The 24,130-nt window shown below is 33.1% G+C and overlaps 1 protein-coding gene across 4 annotated transcripts in view; it reads left to right on the forward strand.

The window, feature by feature from the left end:
* The window catches only part of LOC128860289 (cell death protein hid), an 87,384-nt gene that overhangs the window by 55,301 nt on the left and 7,953 nt on the right, over positions 1–24,130 (forward strand). For all 4 annotated transcript variants that reach the window (XM_054097718.1, XM_054097720.1, XM_054097719.1 and 1 more), the window contains exons 3-4: positions 15,801–16,311; positions 18,020–18,209. In XM_054097718.1, the coding sequence (XP_053953693.1) occupies positions 15,801–16,311; positions 18,020–18,209 (701 nt within the window). The remainder of the gene's footprint in view (positions 1–15,800; positions 16,312–18,019; positions 18,210–24,130) is intronic.

Below are 24,130 nucleotides of genomic sequence, written 5' to 3' on the forward strand. Positions count from 1 at the left end.
ATAAAAAAATATGTGGAAAAAGAAAAACTAGTGAATAAAAAATCAGAAAAATAATTCCATAAAAACAAAATAAAAAAATTGAAGAATTATTAAATAAAAATAAAAAAAATAATAAAAATTTGTATTAGTTAATTAAAAAAAAATGTGGAAAAAGACAAGCTGGGGAACATCAAATCGGAAAAAAAAAATAAATAACAACCTAATTAAAGAAAGAAATTTTAATAAAAAATTAAAAAGAAATAAAAAATTTAACAAAAATAAAATGAAAAAATGATTATTTAATAAAAAAATAATAAATAAAAAAATTAATAAATAATAAAAAAAAAAAAAAATAATAAAAAATAAGAAAACAAACTTTTAAATAAAAATTAAAAAAAAAATAAAAAATTTTATTAATTAATTAAAAAAAATGTGGAAAAAGTCAAACTGAAGAACATAAAATCAGAAAAAACAAAAAAAAATACCATCCGTATAAAAAGAAGAAATTTAATAGAAACTTAAAAAGAAATAAACAAGAAAACAAAAATAATATAAAAACATAAAATAATTAATTAAAAAAAAATTGGGAAAAAGTCAAACTGGTGAAAAAGCTCAATAAATAAAAACCAAATAAAATAACACAAAATAAGAAAATTAATTTTTAGATAAAAAGTAAAAGAAAAATTTAAGTTTTTATCAAAAAATTTAAAAAAATGTGGAAATCAGAAAAATAAATGAATAAATAAAAACCAAATAAAACAATAAAAAATAAGAAAATTAATTTTTATATAAAAAAAAACAATAAAAACTGGTGAACAAAAAATAAAAAACCAAATAAAAAAATAAAAAATAAGAAAATTAATTGTTCAATAAAAATTAAAAAAAAAAAAAATAAAAAATTATATTAATTCGTTAAACGAAAAATGTAGAATAAGTCAAACTGGTAAACAAAAAATCTGAAAAAAAAGAAAAACAAAAACAAATTTTTCTTTTAATAAAAAATTAGAAAGAAATAAAAAATTAAGAAAAATATAAAAAACATAAATAAAAAAATATATTGATAAATATCTTTATTACAAAAAAATAAAAATATTTCAAAAACTCGGATATATAATTTTTTTAAAATAACTTCCATGGCTGGCTTTACAGTAGTCCATTACCTCAGCCCAATCTTTCAGTGCATTTTCGGGTGCTTCGGCACTGATCCCACTAATTAAAGCCTGGATTTCATATTTAAGCACTTGAACATCTCTACATAGTTAGCGTAATATTCCTCTTTAACGGCGCCTCACCAAAAATGTAGTCGAATGTAGTCAAATTATGGCTTTTAGGCAGTCCATAACATTCCGGCTTTGGCTGTTTGCTCGATCTGCGAAGGCAGTGCGGAAAATAACGAATATAAGATTGAATATGGAGCATGTTGAGACCACAGGCCATGTGCCACTACTATGTGATCCTCTTCGTTTTTATAGTCAAAAAATCGGTTATCATTGCGCGGTAGGTAACTGTCGCCAGTGACTGCTCGTTCTTGCTCTTTGAGAAGAAAAACGAATAATATTAAAAAAAAAATATGCACCAAAAAGTCACTCTCCGTGGCATCGCTATTGCAGCGACTTCTCTATGCCCACTAGAGAATTTTCCCAACTCCAAATGTGAAAGAACTGTTTGTTAACATAGTCGCCCAGAAAAAAATAAGCTTCATCTGAAAAGATGATTTTTCGGGCTTCCCATTTCGGAGATACGTTTTTAATAGTCCCCAACTTTGCTCAAGTAAAAATCGACAAATATAATACCCTATCACAAACTAAATATTTTACACATAAAAGAACTTATTTTGCCTGCCAAAGTAAAAATAAGTCATTTATAGTTGAAATTCCAAAAGCTATTGTATATGGACCACCTTGTACATATTTCCACTCCTCCTTTTGCGCGCATATCCACCGCTTTGAGCGTAATTATGCATTTCTGTCTTTTGCATTTATTACAGTCAGAAAAAATAAATAAATATAAGCATGTAGCGCAAAAAGGAAAAAAAGAAAAATAAAACCGTATAAAATAAAAGATTATTGCAAAACTTCAAGGCCAAGCTGGTGCGCTGCAGCTTAGCTTCCAGCCCGCAACCTCAACTCCAACTGCTGTTGCTGCTGATTATAGCTTATTTTGTCATTCAGTTGCTCTTTTTGCATGTGTGCATTTGTGTGTACTTATTTTATAAAAGCGAGCGTTTTTGTTATTCCGATTTGCATTTGCATAAATAAGTAAAAATGATAAATTCTATTTAAATATCGCAGCGTATTTGTGGAATTGCATCTGCAAAGTCGACAAGACAACGCTAGAAGGAAGGCAGGAAGGTATGTGATGCGAGTACGTGGCGTATGCGCAAGTACTAGATTAGTGTGGTGATGATGGCGCATGAAGCGGAACATTGCATTAATTCACTACTCTGAAATGTGGGAACAGGTATGTGTGGATTATTGCCTACATATAGGAGCGTGCGTTCATTTGATGCTTGTTGGTTAATTAGGCATAGCATTAGTTTGGCTGAATGTAGAAATGCTGGCTGGCTAAGTGAATAAATGACTAACTGACTTAGCGGCTGCAAATGCCGGATTAAGAGTCCAGATAAAAAGTCCTGTTAAAAAGTTAAGTATTCTAGCCTCTTCAGTAGTTGGCGCATCTGACTTGTATACTATTACCTACGACTTATCAACTTAATTGTGGATAAACTGCAAGAGAGATTCCTTGAAAGATTCAATTTGTGTAGTTAATACAACATTGCAGGAAAAAATAAACAAATTGCGTTTTCCAACTAACCGTAGTAGAACTTGAATTATTTTGCTCCCAAAACTAAACACTTAACAAATACGTACAGTTAAAAATCGATACTGATTACTTCTAGCGAAGCGTCACTATGATAATATTATTAAAAACAAAACACTTTTAAGTTGCACAAAAAAAACAAAAATACGAAAAAACTGACGAACCAAATTTTATCAAAATTTATAATCCGAAAATAAAACTTCTTTTGAAATTCTTTTTCAAAATGTTTAATACAAAAATAATTTTATGCAAAAGTCCTTTTCTAAATTTTTAATACGAAACTTTACTCCACAAAAAAATAGTAGAATAAAATAAATTTATAAAAATAAACCACCAAACGAACCACGAACAAAATTTAATAAAAGCTTTTAATCCAAAAATAATTTTTTTTTTTAATTTTTTTTCACACAAAAATAATAAAACAAAAAAATTTATGAAAATAAAACAAAAGCATTTTTTAATGAAAATTAAACTGACGAACAAAATTGTATCAAAATTTTTAATCCAAAAATAAAACCTTTTGTTTAATTCCTTTTCAAAATGTTTCATACAAAAATAAACTTTTTCCAAACAAAAAAAACCGTTTTTCTAAATTTTTAATACGAAAACTAATTCCACACAAAAAGTAGGTAATTTATAATAAATTTATGAAAATAAAATAAAAGTATTTTTTAATGAAAATTACACTGTGTACCAAAATTTTATCAAAATGGTTAATACAAAAATAAAATATTTTTTAATTCTTTTTCACAAAAAAAAACAAAAATGAACAAAAAAATTTTTGAAAATAAACCACCAACATTTTTTAATGAAAATTAACCTGACGAACAAAATATTATCATAGTTTTTAATCTAAAAATAATTTTCTTCTAATTCTTTTTCAAAATTTGTAGTGCAAAAATAAGTTTTTTCCAAACATTATTTTTCTAAAGAAAAAACTAGTATAATGAAAGAAATTTATGAAAATAAAACAGAAGCATTTTTTTATGAAAATTAAGTTGTCAACCAAATCGTATCAAAATTGTTAATACAAAAACAAATTTTGTTCAAAAATTCGTTTTCAAAATTGGTAATAGAAAATTCTTTAATACAATATTTTTTTGCAAAAATTATATTTCTAAATTTTTAATATGAAAATAAACCCAAAAAAAAAATCGTTAAATAAAAGAAATTTACGCAAATAAATAAAAGAAAAACGTTTTCAATGAAATTAAAATTATCAACAGAAATTGTAACAAAATTGCTAATATTTCGTTGGAAAATTGTTTTTCTAAATCTTTAATGCAAAAAAAACTTTTTTTTTCAGAAATTGTAAAAAAAATTTTTCAAAATTTTTAATTCAAAAATAAATTGTTTTTTCAAAAATTGTTAGCACAAAATTAAATTTCTTTAAAAATTGTTAATACAAAATTTAATTTGTCCCATAAATTGTTAATATAATAAATATTTTTATATAAAACAATATTTTTTTTAACTTTTAATGCAATACATTTTTTTTTTTTACAAAAAAATGGTTTTGAAAATTTGTAATACAAAAATAAATTTTTTCAAAATTTTTAATACAAAAATTAACATCTTTTCTCAAAAATTGTTTTTTTACAAAAATTAATTTTTTGTAAAAAGTATTAGTAAAAATTAAATTTTTTTCAAAAATTGTTAATACAAAATTAAACTTTTTTCAAAATTTTTAATACAAAAATTTACTTTCTTTCTCAAAAATTGTTGGTACAAAATTAAATTTTTTTCCAAAATTCTTAAAACAACATGAAATTTGTTTCAAAACTTTTTAATACAATACAATTTTTTTACAATAAAATGGTTTTCAAAAACTTTTAATACAAAAGTAAAAAAATAATTATAAAAATGTTAAAAAGAGCGGAATATATTTGAAAAAACTATGCTGGATAAGAAAACTATTAAATGAATTTCCAAATTATTGATTTTTCAAATTTTTGGCTGTAGTTTTTATCATCCTCAAGCCTACTTAGAAACCAATTGTACGACTATGTCCAAAAGCCCAATGCACGACTAAGTCCAAAATACTTCAATCGCTTGACTAATAAAACTACTAGAATTTCAAGACTTTCGCGGATGTTTATTACTTGGGTCCTTAAAAATGTTCAGTTCGGCCTTGAAAATCGATCAATGCAGCCTTTAAAATAAATGCTCGCTCGTTCTCTAATTATAGTTATAACTTAGTTATACACAAAAATATCTGGACCCACCATAAGTGGAATGAGTGACCAACTGACCGCCAGAAGAAGCAACCAATTCACTGACTTGGTAATTGAATAATTAATGACAAGGCACCGCTGGCCCTATCAATAATCACATGAGCAAATATCTGCAGGCCTTGGCATGGCAGTTACTTATTTGTGCTGATTAAGCAACTATCTAATAAAGCAGTTAATGCAGTCTATGAAGGCGTGCATTGCTCGAAAAAGTCTTCTAAGTTGTGCCCCGCGTCGCATCATTTCGCTATGATTTCATTTACTTATCCTCAAACTCCCAGCTCTCATCAGACATCAGGCATTCTCATTTGATTAAGTTTATGTATGCTTACGAACCATAGGCATAGCTAACCACAGTAAATAAAATTGCACCTATCCACTAACTCAATTATATAAGGTAGTTTCGGTTTTGTTGGCTATCTCACTGTGTCTGTTTGCTTCCAGCAAAACGCTACTATTTTATGAATTGAGTGCGGCCAATATAATTTATCTGAAACATTTTGAACGTTGTTGTTTGAACAGCATAAAACTTTCCCATACAATTTTGGGGAATGCAGCTGCAACGAAAGTCCTTGACCGAATATAAATCCAGGTCGCTCCGATAGCATAGAACCGACTTTCATGGTTTTTCTACTGCTACAATTCTGGGTTTATTGGCGAATTGTCGTTTGACAATATTTTTTGGCATCTAATTGTGCATCTATAAAATAATAAGTTTGCGGCAGTAATAAGCAGCAAACAATTAAAAGCCAAACTCTTTATTGTCGCTTTAATAGGATTTAAGCAATGCCATTTTACAGAAATTAAATTTTTGAATGTACAATTTTTTCGGATTTACAACAAATTGCCCGTACACCATTTGTGTTCTTCAATTTAAAATGGATGTTTTAGTGTGACCGGTGCTGTTTTCAGTCACTATTTGTACACAAACAATTTATCAAACAAAAACCTAATAAAATATTGGATTCTCAACTGACATTTTTATTACGTATTTGTTGTAACTTCAACTCAAAAGTTAAATAAAATTGCTCCATCATCAAAGTTTTATTTTTGTAATTTTACATTCGCACATACAAAGCTCAAAGCCATTCAATCACTCGAGCTGTCGAGTGACGCTTTAGTAAATCTAATATTTCATCAACACTGCCCCCATCACGCGAGCGCATCAAAGCGGCAATGAGAAATCGATGCTCGAGCGCTTGATTGTCAATTAGGAATCGGAAGATTCAATCAGTGTAACAATAAAAATTATAAAAAAAAGATTCAAATGCATTAGAGTAGTCATGAATCGCAAAAATGCTGTCACAGATTGTACAAAATGTTGTAATTGCTATTTAAATAGTTAGAAGAACACAATAAAATAAACAACAATAAAAACACAAACAACTTAATTCAAGCATGCAAATTTATACATTCATGCGGCACAATACAATAACAACATCTTAAACAATAAATCGCCATGCGCAGCTCTTAATAAAATGATTTTTGCATATATTTTTGTAAAAGAAAAATCTTATTGCATAAAAAATGCGAAATAATTCACACGGCATGCTTAAAGCATGGAATTTTTTGCTTTATCGTAGCATAAAAATGTTTAACCGTCACCACAAAAACAAAAGTAGATCGGCAGTTTCTCTTTGAAGTCAGCGCAAGAGCGAAGAAAAATGTGTGGCTTACTCTAGATTGACTAAATTGTTGTATCAAGCGAGGAGCTAGGGGACCAATGAACTTATTTAAAAGCTGTAGAAAGTGAGCCGAAAATCCCGTGTTTAGGCAACCTGTTTAAACTCCCCAACTACCGAGGAGGCTTACCATGGAAGTCGATATTATGGGAAAAACTGAACATTTATCAGTATGATTATGTCATAACTTTGGAGCCAGGTGCGTGAAGCATCTTGCGTTTTATCTTTCCCACTGCTAAGAAATATTTTCAGCAGTCACTAATACGATCGGAGATCAATCTTCTTCAGCCAAAGATAAACATCGATGGCACACCAATACCGACAGCCAACAAGCCAACGTTTTGAGGGTTTTCAAAATTCAGCATAGAAAACCGCAATTGCTACTAAGTTCCAAAACCGAAACAAGGTCTTTAAATCGCTTGCCGGCAGCACTTGGGGCAAGGCCAAAGAAATGTTGCAGGTGACAGGTAAAGCAGTTGGCCGGTCTGTTTTGAATTATACTGCGCCTGTCTGGTCGCCTGGAACTAGTGGTTCGCAGTGGACAAAGCTCCAGACCTGCCACAATACTTCTATCAGGACAGCCACGGCATGTCTTCTGATGACCGTCCTACCTTCTCAATGAGACTTCCATGCTCCCAGTTAAGGAGCACGGCAAAATGTTCAGTAAGCAATTTCTGCTAGGGTGCTACCGAAGCTATCAGTTTTGCAAACATACATATATTGGAGGCTGAGCCACCTCCCAGGCACGTCAGGAGGTATCTTTTCAACTACACTGACAAGATCCAGGACAATACACAGTTACAACTACTGGACCGGAGAGTATACAGACGTACATTAATCGACATTGGTCGGTAGACCCTTTTTTTTTGTTTTATGTTTTCCTTCTTCACTCCTCTCGAGAGCATAGGGCCGCGACAAGACTCAGACTTGCGTTGGTTCCGTTAATCTATTTTGCTTTCTGACAGGGTAGGTGATTAGCCTGCGGCTACCCAGGCGGCCGCTGTAGCCGAATGGGTTGGTGCGTGACTACCATTCGGAATTCACAGAGAAAACGTTAGTTCGAATATCGGTGAAAACACCAAAATTAAGAAAAACAATTTTCTAATAGCGGTCGCCCCTCGGCAGACAATGGCAAACCTCCGAGAGTATTTCTGCTATGGAAAAGCCTACCATAAAAATATCTACCGTTCGGAGTCGGCTTAAAAATGTAGGTCCCTCCATTTGTGAAACAACATCAAGACGCACACCGCAAATACGAGGAGGAGCTCGGCCAAACACCCGAAAAGGGTATACATGCCAGTTATATAAATATGTATATATACGAGTATACCCATACTCAGTATATCGCAACCCAATATCCTAAGTCTGATTTTGGGAAGCTCCAGACAGCTACAGAGAAAATGCTTTGCAGTGTCGTCATCCTCAAGATAGGATAGGCATGTCGGGATGTGGACGACGCCCATGGCAGCCATATGCTGAACATCGGCGATTACTCCCACCAGTACTCTCAGGTCCTTTCTGCTGACTTTTAGTAGAAAGGTCGCTATTTTCCTGTTGGGTTCTATCACAAAGCACTTGGCTACTCTGCACGAGCTCAACCCAGACCAACGTCCTCTATGGGTACACCGCATGAAGTCCTCATGAAGTCGTCAATCCATAGTTGAATCGCTGCAAAATTGACAACTAGAAAGGTTTCAGGGCCTATTGGCATACTTGCAGCGCCTTCATTAGGCAGTTTATTAGCTAACTCATTCCCAATGTCCAGGCACCCAAATAAGACTAACTTTCTTGTGTTTTGCAACACTGTTCAGTTTTGTCTTACATTCACCGACTTACTTCGAAGAGCAGCGTGGCTTAGCAGGGGCTTTCAGTGCAGCTTCACCGTCACTACAAATTCCAATACTGCTACCCGCTCCTCCTATCTTATACTGAGCTCTCTTTTTTATCCCACTATTCTATAGCCTTCCATCCTCTCCTGTCCTTGTCTATCCTATTCTCAACCCTCTCTCTTAGTACCTTCTTGTCTTAGCCTATCCTTGCAACCATACCCGATCGTATTGTATGACATTCTGCCGTATTATTTTGGATATTACAACATTCTGTATACTCAATAACCTAATTTGTTCCCCTTTCCATTTTAGATTTTTGGCTAATACAATTTTTTTTCTTGTAGTTTTTAATTGTTTCATTTCATGTTGTAATCACTCTGGTCACTTTGTTTTCATGCTTAATTGAAGGTGATAAAATATTTAACAACAACCGACAACAAACCGCGAATGATATGCTGCTAACAGCAAAAACACTAACAATGCAACAACTGCAAGCACAACTGCACTTCAATCCAACAGATGCAATTACTGAAGAAAAATTAAAAACAAAAAATCGCTAACTCATAATAGTCTTCTATTGCCGTTTAAATGCCAACAGCGCTTCAGACCAAATATTCCATCGCATTTGTAGTAGTTGCGACTATTTTATTATTGCTAGTGTTTTTTTTTGTGTCGCTGCAGTCTGCATCAGCAAAAAACAAATGCATTATAAAATAAATGACAGCGAATCCGCCAAGTGTTATGCTGTAATGGAATTAATGATGCTGCTACATTTCAAGGTTAGCTGCGCCAGCTTCTCAGCCGAGAGCCGCGCAGCAAACCAGCAAGCGAGCGATTCACGTGCGCTAACAGCCAGCAGCCAGCCATCAACAATTGCAAATACTTCATTGTCATCGCGGAAAAAAAATGGTATAACAAAAAGAAAAAAAAGAAGAAAAAAAAACAACAACGTACAAGCAATCAATATCTGCGCCAGCCACTCAAGCACATGGTGCTGTGGCATCAAACATGTTTCAAATGCTAACTGCCAACAACAAATGTTGCCCGCATGTCTATCAGCGCGACTAAATTACTAACCAACTTTTTATTGTTGTTGCTGTTGATTTTTATTTATTTTATTTTATTTTTTTCACTTTATTTAATTTAACATCTTTTTTTTGCCCAGCGCGCTTTTGTTTTTGCGTTCTTCAGCTGCTAAGGAGTGGTCGGTAAGATCGTGCCTGCAATGCCTGCAGCCGCAAGCAACAACAATGGCTAATAACAACAAATTTGCGCTCCATTAGCTTTTGTTGTCCACACAGCAAGGCGACCGACCGTAATCAAATTAAACATTTGAACAGCTGAGCGCAAGGCTTACATCGAGCTTTTATCTCACTCTCTCTGCCGGTTTAGCTGTCTTTATCGCTCGCTATCTCGGTTAATGGTGGATGTTGTTGTTATTTATGCTGTTACTTTGTTTATTTGCAGCATTTGGCCATTTACAAGCAGTTGCGGTTGGTTATTGTTTTTATGCTTTTTTTGTTGTTGTTGTTGTACCTATTAACATGCGAGCGAGATCAAGGATAGGGGGTCAAATGCGCAGAATTGCGCCACTGTTTTAAAAGCTTTTAGCAAATTGTTTTAAGTTTGTTTTTGTTTTTTTTTGGCTGGAGTTTATTGGTAGTAAATTGAAAAGAATAAGGTTTTTGAATAAAAAACAAGCGAATAAAAATTTTAAATTTTTAAAGTTCTGTAACAAATATTTTATTATAAAATTATTTAATTTATAAAAACCTACCAAACCATTCCTTTGACTTTATAGTGAATATTCACGAAATCATTTTGAAGCTAAGCTTTAAAATCATTTCGATAAGTGGCTGAGTCTGATTGTGAAGTTCACCAACTCTGTTAAAAGTGTAATATTTTGCAATTACAACAACTACTAGGTCTACCACCAAAGTCTGCCGTGACAGCTAAGCTACTCTAAAGGTCTTAAAACCCGCTCGTACCTTTTCAAAATTATTCAGGAATGCAAGTTGAGGCTTAACATTTTTTGCAGGGCTAAATAAGCTTGAGCTTATGTGGATGTCGGGGCACTGTGAGGTTCAAGGCAACGAGCTGGCTGGTGAATTGGTGAACTGCGGTTCCATCGAGTCTCTAATTGGACGAATTTTAGAGAAAACCATAGGAACAATAGTCGGATACATCAAGGTTTTTTTGAAACATTCTGGCAGGTTAGTAGCGAAATTCCATCTCAGACAGAATAGGAAATGGAGCCCAGTTCTATCAGTTTAAGGAATACAATCCATGAGCACCACATATGGTCACCGTAGGCATCATCGATGCTCCTCAGTGTGCATTTAATTCGGAGGATAAAAATATGGTAGCACAGAATATTTGCTCTGCCGCTATGTGGCTTTCGCTAGACCTCGATGGTACATTGAGATGGTATTGAGAATGAATGGGTTGCATTCCTATTCGCTCGACAAATTGCAAAGATTCAATCCAGCGAAAACTTTCGGAAACTCTTACCCCTCTTAATATCTACCTCTCAGGTAAGTTAGGTGTCTTGGAGTGATACTTTACTCAAAACTGCATTGAAAGCTACACATGGAAGTCGGGCAAAGAAGGCCAGTATAGATTTCTACTCCAGCAAATCTATGATCGGCAAAAAATGGGCACTCAAGCCACAGGTCGTTCTTCGGACGTACTAGCAGTGGTTCTACCAATTTTAACTTACGGATGCCTGGTTTAGGGGGAAGCTCTTCGAAGAACTATAGTATCACTAAACTGGGGAGGGTGCAAAGGACTGCAGGCATTGAAGCATGGAATATTTGCCACAGTGCTGCCCTGAATGTCGTTTTGCACTTACTTCCCATCTTTTTACTTGCACTCACTTCCCGCCTTTTACGCTATTTCCATCGCAGCTCAAAGTGCAATCAGGTCAAAGGAGGTTGGCCTCTGGAGCCAATCTCTCAAGGGGCATGGTAGCTTTTTCGGGCAGTTAACCCCGTATTGCTCCGAACTTCGAACAGACCTCTCCATCCGCAAGCTGGAGTTTGACGGTCGTACTAGGGCAATCTTTCCAAATAGGCAGGATTGGATTGAGAAGAAAATCTGCAGCGAAGCTTGCACGTCTGTCTTCACCGACGGTTCCAAGATGGAATCGAGAGTCGGAGCAAGGGTTTTCTCTAAATCAGCCAATTTATCTATCTCCTTCAAACTGCCGAACACTGCTAGTGTTTTTCAGTCAGAAGCCATTGTGATGCTGCAGGCATGCAAATTGCCTAGAGAACTTGGGAGCGAGGGCGATATTAACATTTTTTCCGATAGTCAAGCCACGATCAAGGCTCTAACGATGCCATGATGCAGATCCAAACTAGTCAACTCCTGTAAGGAGGAGATAAAATATCTTGCATGTGCGGGTAACATTTCTCTGATCAGGGTTCCAGGACATAGGAACATAGAGGAAAATGAAATTGTTGCTGAGGTTGCCGGAAATGCGGCTGAATCGGTCTCAGAGACCTCCTACCCGGTCAACGGCATCACTCTGACTGTTGTTAAAGGGGAATTGCACAACTTATTTCTTAGGAAAGCGCAGAAAAGGTGAAGCTCCATTTCTTCATGTGATATTTCGAAGACCCTTTAGCCCCAGTGCAATATACGGATAACTCAGAAAGTCCTGGAGACTCCACGTCATTCGATTTTCAAACTTATAGCTGTGTTTACCGGTCACTGGATGATCGGCACACACGCGAAAAAGCTGGGGTTACCATCTAACCTTCATTGCAGAAGCTGTGAGGACCTTTCCGAGAATCAGACTATTGAGCACTTTCCTTGTAAATGTCCGAGTTTGGCAACTCCATGATAAAGATCACTGGGCTCCTTTCTTCGACAGCCTGGGACAGTGCACCAACTTAAATCGCATCAATCTTCTCAATTATATCACCAGCTCTAGCTGGCTGTAGATATCTGCCTGTTGGAGATCTCATAATGGGGAGTGCCAGACCAACTTTCGCAAGGCTGCGACTGAGACATCTTGGCTTTCATTTTTAACTACATACGTCTGAGGAGCTTTTTGGTTTGATTATAAGCTGCCTGTGATATTTTCTTATTAGTACGCTGGCTTGCACCGCCCACAGTTCCTAGTTGTCATGTTTCCAGTATCTCTTTTGTAACCTCCTGTTTCCCCTTTCTTCACTTTTAATGGTATCACTTTGGTTGGTGCTCTCTCTTACCTCTCCAAGTGAGCTATTTTATTCCAGACCTCCCTACTCGTTTGGCATTTACTAATATTCGTGCAGCATGAGACACGCCTGTCATTACATTCAGCGTCGTAGTTCGCATGAAAGGTGGAAGCATCGACAACCCGGAATAAATCGAAAATATCGAAGCTTTTATAACATTCTAATTTTTCTAATTTACCCCGCTTCGTTCAAATTATGAAAATGAAGAATTCTGTAGTGGAAGGTTTACAGATGCGATAAAAATTCCAATTCAGTTGCAAATGAAGGCGAGGGCAAAGTGCAACAAAAAAAGTGCGAATTGTGATAAATTACTATTTATTTTGCATATATTACGACTCATATATTACACTGAAGAAGAAGCATTCTGACATTGTAAAAAGTAAATTATGAGCACTCAAATTACACTGCAATAAGCAAAGTAGCGAGATGCGATTGCATTTATTACTTGCGCGAAGAATACTTATAAGTACATAAAATTGCACGTTCAGACGTTCGCTTGTATACCAGGTATGCAAAACATACACGCGTATGTATGTATGTATGTATGTGCAATTATGGTATTTGCGCTTGGCTGACATTTGCAACTTCCAGATTGCACTTTTTTTTCATAAAGTTTGTATAATTTCATGCAAATTATATGCAATTCTTATTGGCACCTTTTTGCATTTTCTCCTCACTTCTCTTCCTTTTCTTTCTTACTCTTTAACGCCTTCTTACGCTTGATTGATTTTTATGATTTTTGCTATTGCTTTAAAATGCTTTAAATGCATTAAAAGGTGCTTTGCATTTCATTTATTTGTATTTGTATGTATATTTTATTACAACAAAGTAGTTGTTGTTGCTTGTATGCGTTTAATTTATCATGCCGGTGCCACGACCTGCTCATGTGCAATATTTGTAGAAAAATAAATTACCAACTTTAAATAAGTGTGGGTATAGGTTTGTGTGTATGTGTGTGTATGCGCGTATTACAGCAAGGCGCTCGGTCTCAGGTGTCTTGTAATTTCGCTTACGTTGTCGCTAATTAGCAGATAAAATAAATAAAAATGCAGATTTGTTAGTTTTGAAATGCTATACCCTCTTGAGGTGGCTAAGTGTAATACAGCGGTGCATGTGTGGGTGTATAAAAGACGCCAGTTGTTGAATTGGTGATGGGCAGGTGGCGTTAGTAAAATAGTTTTGCTATTCGAAACAGAAACTTTTTAATAAAAAATTTATTGAATTTACTTGGAATTCTTATCTAACTTAAGCACTTTTATGCACGAGTATGATTTTTTTAAGCAAAGGCCTACACTTCAATTAAAAATTATTTTCTAAATATATTGAATTTTTCTCCACTACATTAAGTTTTTGAAATTTGTGTAAATTTCATAAAGTGACTTAAAAAAAAATACTTCTTTGAACAAATGGTTTTGCAACCTTTTGCACAAAAAACTAGAAAAACATTAATGAAAAGTATCAGCTATACTTAAAAAGTAATTTTCACTTTTAAAAATCCTCTTTTAAACTTAACGAAACAAAGCGAAGCTTAACGTGGAACTCCACAGCATCGATAAAAATAGATGAAAGACATTTATTTCACGTCAAATTTTTTCATAAAAACCTATTATTTATTTAAAATAAATCCGCTAAAACTAAAAAGTAACTTTTATATTTAAAAACCATTTTTTAAACTTAACGAAACAAAGCGAAGCTTAACGTGGAACTCCACAGCATCGATAAAAATAGATGGAATACATTTATTTCAAGCTCAGCAAGATCCGGAAATTTTCTACTATGATTTGCTAATCATTTTGAAGCTTAAACAAATTATTTAGTACTTAACGAACAATTTTAAAGTTTTATTGTATTGAAAAGAGCCGAGTCTAGAACAGAACAAAAAAGACAATCAATTTTTAAAATTCAAATTTTTAATTTTTATTTTATTTAAAAAAATCTGCTGTTTTAATTTCTAAGTGGTTTTTATCTATAAATACAATACAAAAGATAAAATTAATCGATAGTTTTTCAAATTAGACCGATCCGTTTATTTCAACGAAAATATATTTTTACTAAAATAATATTTATAAATCAGAAACATCATTTCTTATTACTTCATAATGTAAATCAGTTTTAAGTTTCGTAACTTAACGAAAAAAAGTCAAACTTAAAGAAAAAGTTCAAACTTAACGAAAAAATTCGAACTTAACAAAACATTATAAACTTCACAAAACCTTACAAAATATAATTTGTAAATCAGCTTTAACGTTGGCCCGTATGAAAAATATTATTTTGTTGTCTGCTTCGGTATATTCTAACACTTGGCGAAATAATATTTATAAATCAGGAAAATTATCTACGTTATTTTATAATATAATGGATTACGGTGGAATATTTTAAGACTTAACAAAAAATACAAACTCAACGAAACATTGTAAACTTAACGAAAAAAATTCCAACTTAACGAAAACTTCCAAGATACAATTTGTAAAAGAGCTTCAATATTGGCCCGTATGAAAAAAAAATATTTTTTTGTCTGCTTCGGTCTATTCAAACACTTGACGAAATAATATTTATAAGCCAGATATTTTATTTTTTGCTACTTTATGTGAATCGATTAAAGTAGTATGTTTTAAAACTTAACGAAAAATATTCAAACTCAACGAAACATTGTAGGCTTAACAAAAACTTGCAAAATAGAAAATCCTAAAGCAGCTTTAACATTGGCCCGTATGAAAACATTATTTTCTTGTCTGCTTCGGTCTATTCAAACGCAAACACTTGACAGAATACCATTTATATAAACTCTGTAGAACGTAGAAATTTTAAAACATTTTAATATATGCTGCCAAAAATCTTGCAACCCAATGAAAATATAAGTACTAAACTAAAAATCTTAAACTTAACGAAACGTTTTTGGTGTGTCTAAATTTAGGATACTTGTTGTTTATTAGAATACTTTAAACTGAAACTTTAGTACTATAGCCTTATTTTTTTTTTTTGTAAAAGCTTTACCCATAATCGCTAACTAACTCTTTCTTTCTTTTTTTCTAGATACCCCTGCCTTCCAGTATCCACCACCGGCCAGTCCATGCTGTCACGTGCACAGCCCATCTCCATACACAGGCAGTGGTGGCGGTGGCGAAGTATTCTTTCCACCCAGCCGCAGCACACCGCGCACGCCACGAACCAGCGTCAGCTTTGCTGCCGGTGAAGAGAACACCTTCTTTCGTCAGCACAACATCAGTGGCGGCTATAGCAATACACAACACCTCCAACAGCCACCCCAGTCGGCCCCACCAATGCCGCCCAGTAGTCACACCAGTGCGCATAGTCAGACAACCCCACAACAATATCAGCAATATTCATATCCACACTATCAGTATACCCCACCGCCGACGCCGCTCACCGCAAATGCCAGCACCTGCACCGGCAATGTGTTCGGATCGACGGAAGCGACAACGCATCAGCGCACCTGTGTAGCGTCGACGTCGACATCAACACAATCTTGTATGGCGAAGGGACATGCGCGATTGCATCGCAGTTTTTCAGATGCGCAGAAGCGGTAAGTGAAACAAATTTTTGTATGGAAATTTGGTAGTTTTGGAAATGTTGTTCAACTTAACGAAAGTTAAGGAACTTTGTCTTAAATAGATTATCCCTATTTTTTAACAATTTAATTCTTTAACATTTTATGCGAAATTTATATGACGGAATTGTATTTTAACGAAAATGAATTGAATTTTAACGAAAAAATAAAACTGCAATTTTTATTTCATACCATTGAAATACGCGAAAGCAACATCAAAAGTGAACATTTAAGACATAACTAAACCTAACGAAAGTTTTGAAAACTTGATAATAAGTTAAATCGAAAAATTTCTAATAATATTGTAATAAAAGCATGTTTCTAAATCTAGCTGGAGGCTTGAGAAAACGTTTTCGAAACTTAACACGCTCTAATGAAGCTTAATAATAGAACCTCTAATTATAACCTCTTTGAAACTTGACGAAAGTTGCGTTACAGAATTCATTACCTCTTTCAAACTTAACGAATGCTTCCAAAACTTAACGATAGTGGTACAATTGGAATCATTTTGGAACTTAACGAAAGTTCTTAAAACTTAACGAAGGTTTCCAAAACTTAAAGCTAGTTGTATAACTGGAATCCCTTGCAAACTTAACGAAAGTTCTTAAAATTTAAGGAATGTGTTCGAAACTTAACGAAAGCCGAAAACCAAACATTTCAAATCTTGCCCAAAAACTATACATGTACATTTTCATTATTTTATGCGACATAGTATGCCGAAACCATAACTTAAACTCATTATCACATGCAAGATTCCAAGTTTTCCACTTCAAAAATTAACAAATCTCCATACAATTTCTTATCGCCTGGGAACGCCTACTCTGCACAGTAGTGCCAGACCAATAACAATACAAACCAAGAAATATAAAATTCTATAAAGTATCAGCCATATAATGACGTTGGTGATAATCAAAAGTCTATGTATAGCAGCGTAGTGAGCTTGAAAGGCACACGCACTGAACGCTTGCGATCAACGACCTACCAGCTGTGAGCAACCGCAGCTCCCGCAACGCATTAACGCGCCATTTAGATTGTGAAATCTCGCTATGCCTCCGTATATATGTATGCTAAAAATATCAATTCCCATGACATCTTTTCACGCACCAAGTGTGCTGCGCCAGTGCTATCGGTCAGTTAGCAACAATCAGAGCAGCAGCCACAGGCAAATATACCAGCCCCTCAGCATCCACTTGCTATCAACGCGACTACATATGTATGTAGCGCACGTCGGCTGCCGTTGACGGGTTGCTGTTAATTATAGCGCAAGCAAATACTTATCGACATGACCAGCGACAACTTGCTGCCATGATAATGCTTTCATTTCGAGATTACTTACAAAAATATGCCCCATGAATGTATTGGTGGATATGTTGATTGGCACCTCTCGAACGTCGCCACTTTTTCGCCTTATGAATATTTCACTATGAGAATGGGCACAACGTTGTTCATCCCCTCATCTACTCATGCATTTTATTGTTCGCTAATTGCAATTTGCGTATTCTGATAAAATTTTTAAATTTATTACGCTCGGCAATGATATTTCATAAGAAATCAGCATGATTCTCATAAGTTAATATCTCTACTGATTCTTTATGTTAAAAAGTTTGCATACAAAAATTTATATCAACATTGCATTGTTTAAGATGATTTTTTTCTTAAATTGTAATTTTTTTTCTTCATTTAGGTCGCGTCGCACATCAACCACAAATGATGATGAGCGCGAATGTCATAGCGAGCATGAGACCAGCTGGGATGAGTTCGATGATCGTTATGATAATTTTACAGCAGGCCGTGAACGTTTGCAGGAATTTAATGGGCGAATACCGCCGCGTAAGAAGAAAAAGGATGTGCCAAAATCGAAGTCAGAGAAAAAGGTGAGTGAAAAGTAGGGGGTAGGAAGAGTACTTGGGACAAGAAAAACGATTATGCTTAATCAGTTAGTGCTAAGCTTGACGAATTAAAGTAGAGAACTATCTCAAGAGCAAGTATAGCAAGTATTCAATTTCGAACACGCTATGAAAGCAAAAAATATAAAATGGTATAAGAGAAAGGCTTTTTCTTAATGCTGTCGGGCCTTGTCTGGCATCATCTTCCATCTGCTGCTTCTAAGCCCTACAGAAGCGTCGGCTCCTTTCTGTTTTTTTTTTTTTAATTCCTCAACTTATTAAGAGATTCCACTTAAAATAGTAGAGTTTTTTGAAATGGTATGCCTTCTGTTTGCTTTTTAAATTTAATTTAACTTTTTTTTATCATTTTTTTGTAATTTTTGAAAAGAACTCCTCAGATTTCATTTATAATTTTGAGATTTATTCACTGTTGAAAATTTTAGTGTTCGGTTTTCAAATGAGATATTCGTTGTGTAAATATTTAAAATCTGTTTTGTTCATTTATTGGAATAACAAATATTTTTATTTATATTTCATTTATAATTTTGAGATTTTGTCCCTCTTGAAAATTTTTGTATACATTTTTAGGATGATATATCTTCTGTTTACTTTTTAAATTTAATGAATTTTTTTTTTTGTCTATTTCTTAAACAGACACTTTCTTTAATTTCTAAAGGCACGCCTTCTTAAATTTAATTTGCTGTTGAACATTTTTGAATGGGGTTTTCAAAGTCAAAAACAAAAACGCAGATATTTTTAATTAAAATTTTTTCTTTTTTTTTTCTTTTACTAGAGTAAAATATATTAAGAAAAGTTTTTTCGAAACAAATTCAATTTTCAAATTTAGTTTATAATTTTAGATGTATTCACTATTGAAAATTTCGGCATTGGGATTTTTAAAATGAATTATATTCCGTTTTTTTTAACATTTAAAACATTTTTCTTAATTGTTTAGGATAAAACCTACTTAATACAAAAAATTCTTGGAAAAAATCATAGTTTTTAAAAATTAATTTCAATTTGTTTTAAATTTTTTGAACATAAATTTGTTTCTAATTTTTATTTTGTAATTTAAATTTATCGATTTGAGATTTATTCACTGCTGAAAATGTTGGTATTGGGTTTTTAGAGTGAAATATCTTCTGGTTATTTAACATTTAAAACATTTTTTTTTAACATTTTAGGCTAGAGGCTACTTAAAAAAAAATTGGGAAAACCCATAATTTTTAAAAATTAATTTCACTTTTTTTGAACTGAGATTTGTTTGTTATTTCTGAAAAGTACCTCATTTCAGACTTCATTTATGAATTTGAGATTTATTCACTTTTGAAATTTGGGTATAGCAGTTTTTAAAGTGAAACATACTCTGTTTTTTTTAACATTAAAAATTGTTTTTTAAATTTTTTTTAGGTTTTTCCCCCAATTGCAATTTTTAAAATCTATTATTTGTTTGTTTTTTTGTGAACCGAATTTTTTTGTAATTTTTCAAAAAAAAAAAAATCGCATTAAATAGAGAGCAGTGCTATAGCACTCGTGCATTACATCCGTGTGCAAATAGACTGTAGCGTCACTGAGTGCATAGAGTAATAAAATGATTGTAAAGGGTGGCGCAAAATTAATCGGGTGGCGCAAAATTAACCATTCAACTTTTTACTAAAAAAAAAAATTATTTTGAATGACGGAAATCTTTATTTTGACCCTTACGTGCTCCATTGCTTGTCTGTTTGTATGCTGCAGCTGTCTAGCTCACAAGTGTCAAATATGATTGCCGTAGAACGATATTTGCAAATATTATAAATCTTTCCACAATTGATTAATTTTGCGCCACCTGCTTTTCTCATGGTATTTTCACTGGTTGGCTTAACCAATTTAAATATAACTCGAAAATCCCGATAAATGGGAGTCACGCTATGAAACTTTCAGGGGATAACGAGAATAGTTTCAGCTGTTTGTGACAAATATGTAAAAAACATCGAATGGGGTGTTTTTAAAAAACACAAACAAAAATTTTAAGCAAAATATCTGAAGGGCGTTACTTTTAGAATTAAAAAAAAATTACCAAAATTTCGAACAACAGCTGAGAAAAGTCTCAGTAATTAGTGACAAAAATATGAAATGAGTCTGAATAGGTTTTTTCAATGCAGTTATTACAAAAAATCAAAAAAATTTGATTTATTTTAAGTTCATTTTAACTAAAAACTAATTTCTTTACCAAAAGTTCTCCAAAAATTTTGATCAACAGCTGAGAAAAGTCTACTAAATAGTAACAAAAATATGAAATGTGTCTGAATAGGTTTTTTTTTCAATTCAGTTATAACAAAAAATCAAAAAAATTTTAACAAAAAAATTTTAACATTTTTAAGTTCATTTTAACTAAAAACTAATTTCTTTCCCAAAAGTTCTCCAAAAATTTTGATCAACAGCTGAGAAAAGTCTACTAATTAGTGACAAAAATATCAAAAGTGTCCAAATAGGTTTTTTTTCAATTCAGTTATTACAAAAAATCAAAAAAATTGTAACAAAAAAATTTTAACATTTTTAAGTTCATTTTAACTAAAAACTAATTTCTTTCCCAAAAGATCTCCAAAAATTTTGATCAACAGCTGAGAAAAGTCTACTAAATAGTGACAAAAATATGAAAAGTGTCTGAATAGTTCTTTTTTCAATTCAGTTATTACAAAAAATCAAAAAAATTAAAAAAAAAAAATTTAGTTTTCTTTAAATGCATTTTAGTCGAAAAAATTAAACTAAAAACTATTAAACAAAGTAGTTTTTTTTAGTAAGAATATATTAGCCAAAAAAATTAAACTGAAAATTTTTAAATAAAAAAGTTATAATTTTTTAAGCATATTTTAGCCTAAGAAATTTTAAGCAAGGAGATTTAATTTTTTTTTAATAAGTATATTTTTTCCTAAAAAATTAAATTGAAAAATTTGAAACAAAAAAATTACAATTTTTTTAAGCATATTTTAGCCTAAACAAATTTTACGAAATAATTTTAAATTGAAAAATTTTAAACATAAAACCAAAAGACAATTGTTTATTTGTTAAATTAACTGCATCTATTTCGCTTTAAAAAATCTTTATACGGAATGGGTATTTTTCCCTCGAGAATTGGTATTTTTCGTTAAATAGAGAAAATTAACAAGATCGCCAGCAAATAAATTATTATTTTTTTAAATCAATGGGAATTTTGAGCATCTCCAAACTTGCGCCCTAATATCCATAAAATCAGTGGGCTATAAAACTACTAAACCAAAATTTTTCTAAATATTCTGTTTAAGGAGTTTGCATTTTTTATGAATATATTTTGATTTTTTTTTTTATTTCAGAAAATTTTAAGTTTTTGTGGCAGTTATTAATCATATTTCCATAAGCGAATTACTAAAATTAAATAAGAAACAAACAAATTGTCATAACTTGTTCCAATATGTGGCTGTGCCATAGTAAATTAACTCATGCACGCCTTGCCCACTATACGAGCATGCCAAGTAGGCACACAATTTAAATGTTTAAAATCAAGTAAAAGAGGATCTGAAATATAGACGTGAAAACAGATGAATAGTTTAACAGCCAACTATTAATTTTCCAAGAAATTTTTTATGGAATTCTCTCACAGCTGCACATACACACCTACATCCTTTAGTCTCGCCATGCGTGCAGCGGCAAATGACTTTCTTTCCTTGAAGCTTCCTGTGCAATCACTGAATGAGTATCTAATAAAGAAGATTTTTCTCTTACAAAATTCCAAATCCACCTTTGTATTACATACGCATACACATACACACAGGTGAATGCATGTGCCAGCCCACAACCACAGGTGTTCTTTATTATTTAAGACGTAAAATGCGCTATTGTTCAGGGCCCAAGAAAAATAGCGTACATGCATAATTTGTGTGTAAAATAAAAACTTCTGTATGACACAGTTCATTCATTTATAGACTGACATGAAGAATGCTTTCAAAACTCTTTGTTTTCGAAACACTTGTGGCCACATGCGAACGCGAAAAATAAAAGTCGAAACAAGGCGGGCGCAATGCTTGCACATTGAACGATGAACGACAATAAATTCAAAACTATTGCAAAAAGAAAACCAAAACCAAAAAAAAAAACTATTGAACAAAAAGATAGTAAGTAAGAATTTTATTACGCTGCAGCGACTAAATGCAAAATGCAATCTAAGTCAGTGGTGCGCTGCTAGACATGCAGGCCAATGGACATGAGCGACCGCTCAACCAACCAGCCAACCAAGCGCGCGCGCGCGCTAAGCAATGCGAGGCAAACGCGTCAGCCACGTGCTGCTAAATGAGCAGGGTCTTTCAAGTACGGGTTTCTTGTTTAGTGGCGTTACGTTTCGAAATCGAGTGCTGTTCGATTGCGCGGCTTCCAGGCAGGTGTTGTGAAAAAGACAAAAACTATTATACGATTTATGAAAATTAGTCCGATTTTGCTTGAGCGCCAAAAGAAAATAACTGGAGCTGCTGTGAAGCATCTAATTTTTCAAAATACTGCATATTAGTAATTGTTGAAAGACCCTGTACATAACATCATGCGCAGTGTAAAGACCCTGAAAAGCAAGCAGGTTTCCAGGCGTTTGGTCGCGGTGGCACGTTGCGGAAGCGCGCGCGCGGTTTTATTTTTTCCATAGCTGAGTTCGCTTATTTTATTGACGCCACAAAGCTGCGCAATTAAATTTTATCGCAAAAAATACGAATTTTATTGTCACTTGAGTCCGCAACACCGGCTGGCTGGCTGGCTGACTAACTGCCTGAGTGCCTGCCTGCCTGCTGCAATGTCGCCTGATTGGCTGGCTGCTTTACTTTTTCCAGCTTTTTTACGAGGTTTTCTAAACAAAAACTGCAAATCGTTGCAATTTTTACGAGCATTTTGATTTGGCTTATTTTTGCTTTAATTTAATTTACTTCTTTCAACTTTTTTCATTTAAGTCGTTTATAATTTTTTTTTTACTCGTTTATAATTTTTTTTTACTCGTTTATAATTTTTTTTTTTTTTGTTAATTTTATTACCCTTGTAATGCGCTCTTTAATGGTGATAACGAAAAAATAGTTTTTCTAAATTTTTTGTTTTATTTTCATAGGTGTTTTGGTGCTTTGTTTTTTTTTTTTGCTTTCAGCAGCTTTTTAGCGCTGACTCACTGCAGCCGCTGGGCGCACAGCTGTCGTCGCAATTCTGTTGTTGCTACTTCAGTACTTGTAAAGCATATTTTTTCACTCCTTTTTTCTTAGTTTTTTGTTTTTTTTTTTCCTCCTGCAACGATAAGCAATTTTCTGCAATGCTTTTGTATGTTAATGAACTTTTCTAGTTGTTTACTGAAGCGCGTAATTACAGTTTCAAATTTCAGCTGCATTTATTGTGGCACGTTTGTTGTTGTTTATATTTTGTATAAAAACAAAAGACTTATTTGAATTTGCGATTGCTTATTTTTTTAACTCAAATAGCAGGTGCCATATAGGCAGTAGGCGCTGCGGTGAGGCGCTGCAGTGAGACGCTGCGATTGCAAATTAAATAAATCAAAAATATTTAAGCGAAGGTTATTTTACTATATTTAAATTGTAAAAAATTCGGTGGTCTCACCTTTAAGAAGTAGCTGCAATATCTATCAAAGGAAATATGGTATTTCACTACGCTTAGCAAAAAATTAAGCTGATAAAAAATTTAGATTGTTTTTGAGAAAAATTTTGTTGTGGGTTGGGTGAAATTCTAAGGTAATAAAAAGAAGGTCTAAGTGACTCAAAAATCGCGTTAATTTTGAATATTTTTTTTTTGTTTGTTTGGTTTTACTTACGATGTTGCAGTCTTCCTCCTCATAAATGTGTGTTTCATATGAAAGAAAATTCTCAATGGCATTAACAAAAAAAAAAAAAAAATAGTTAGAAATGAACGTGATT

The sequence above is a fragment of the Anastrepha ludens genome, chromosome 4, assembly GCF_028408465.1.
Source record: "Anastrepha ludens isolate Willacy chromosome 4, idAnaLude1.1, whole genome shotgun sequence".
NCBI classification, from domain to species: domain Eukaryota; kingdom Metazoa; phylum Arthropoda; class Insecta; order Diptera; family Tephritidae; genus Anastrepha; species Anastrepha ludens.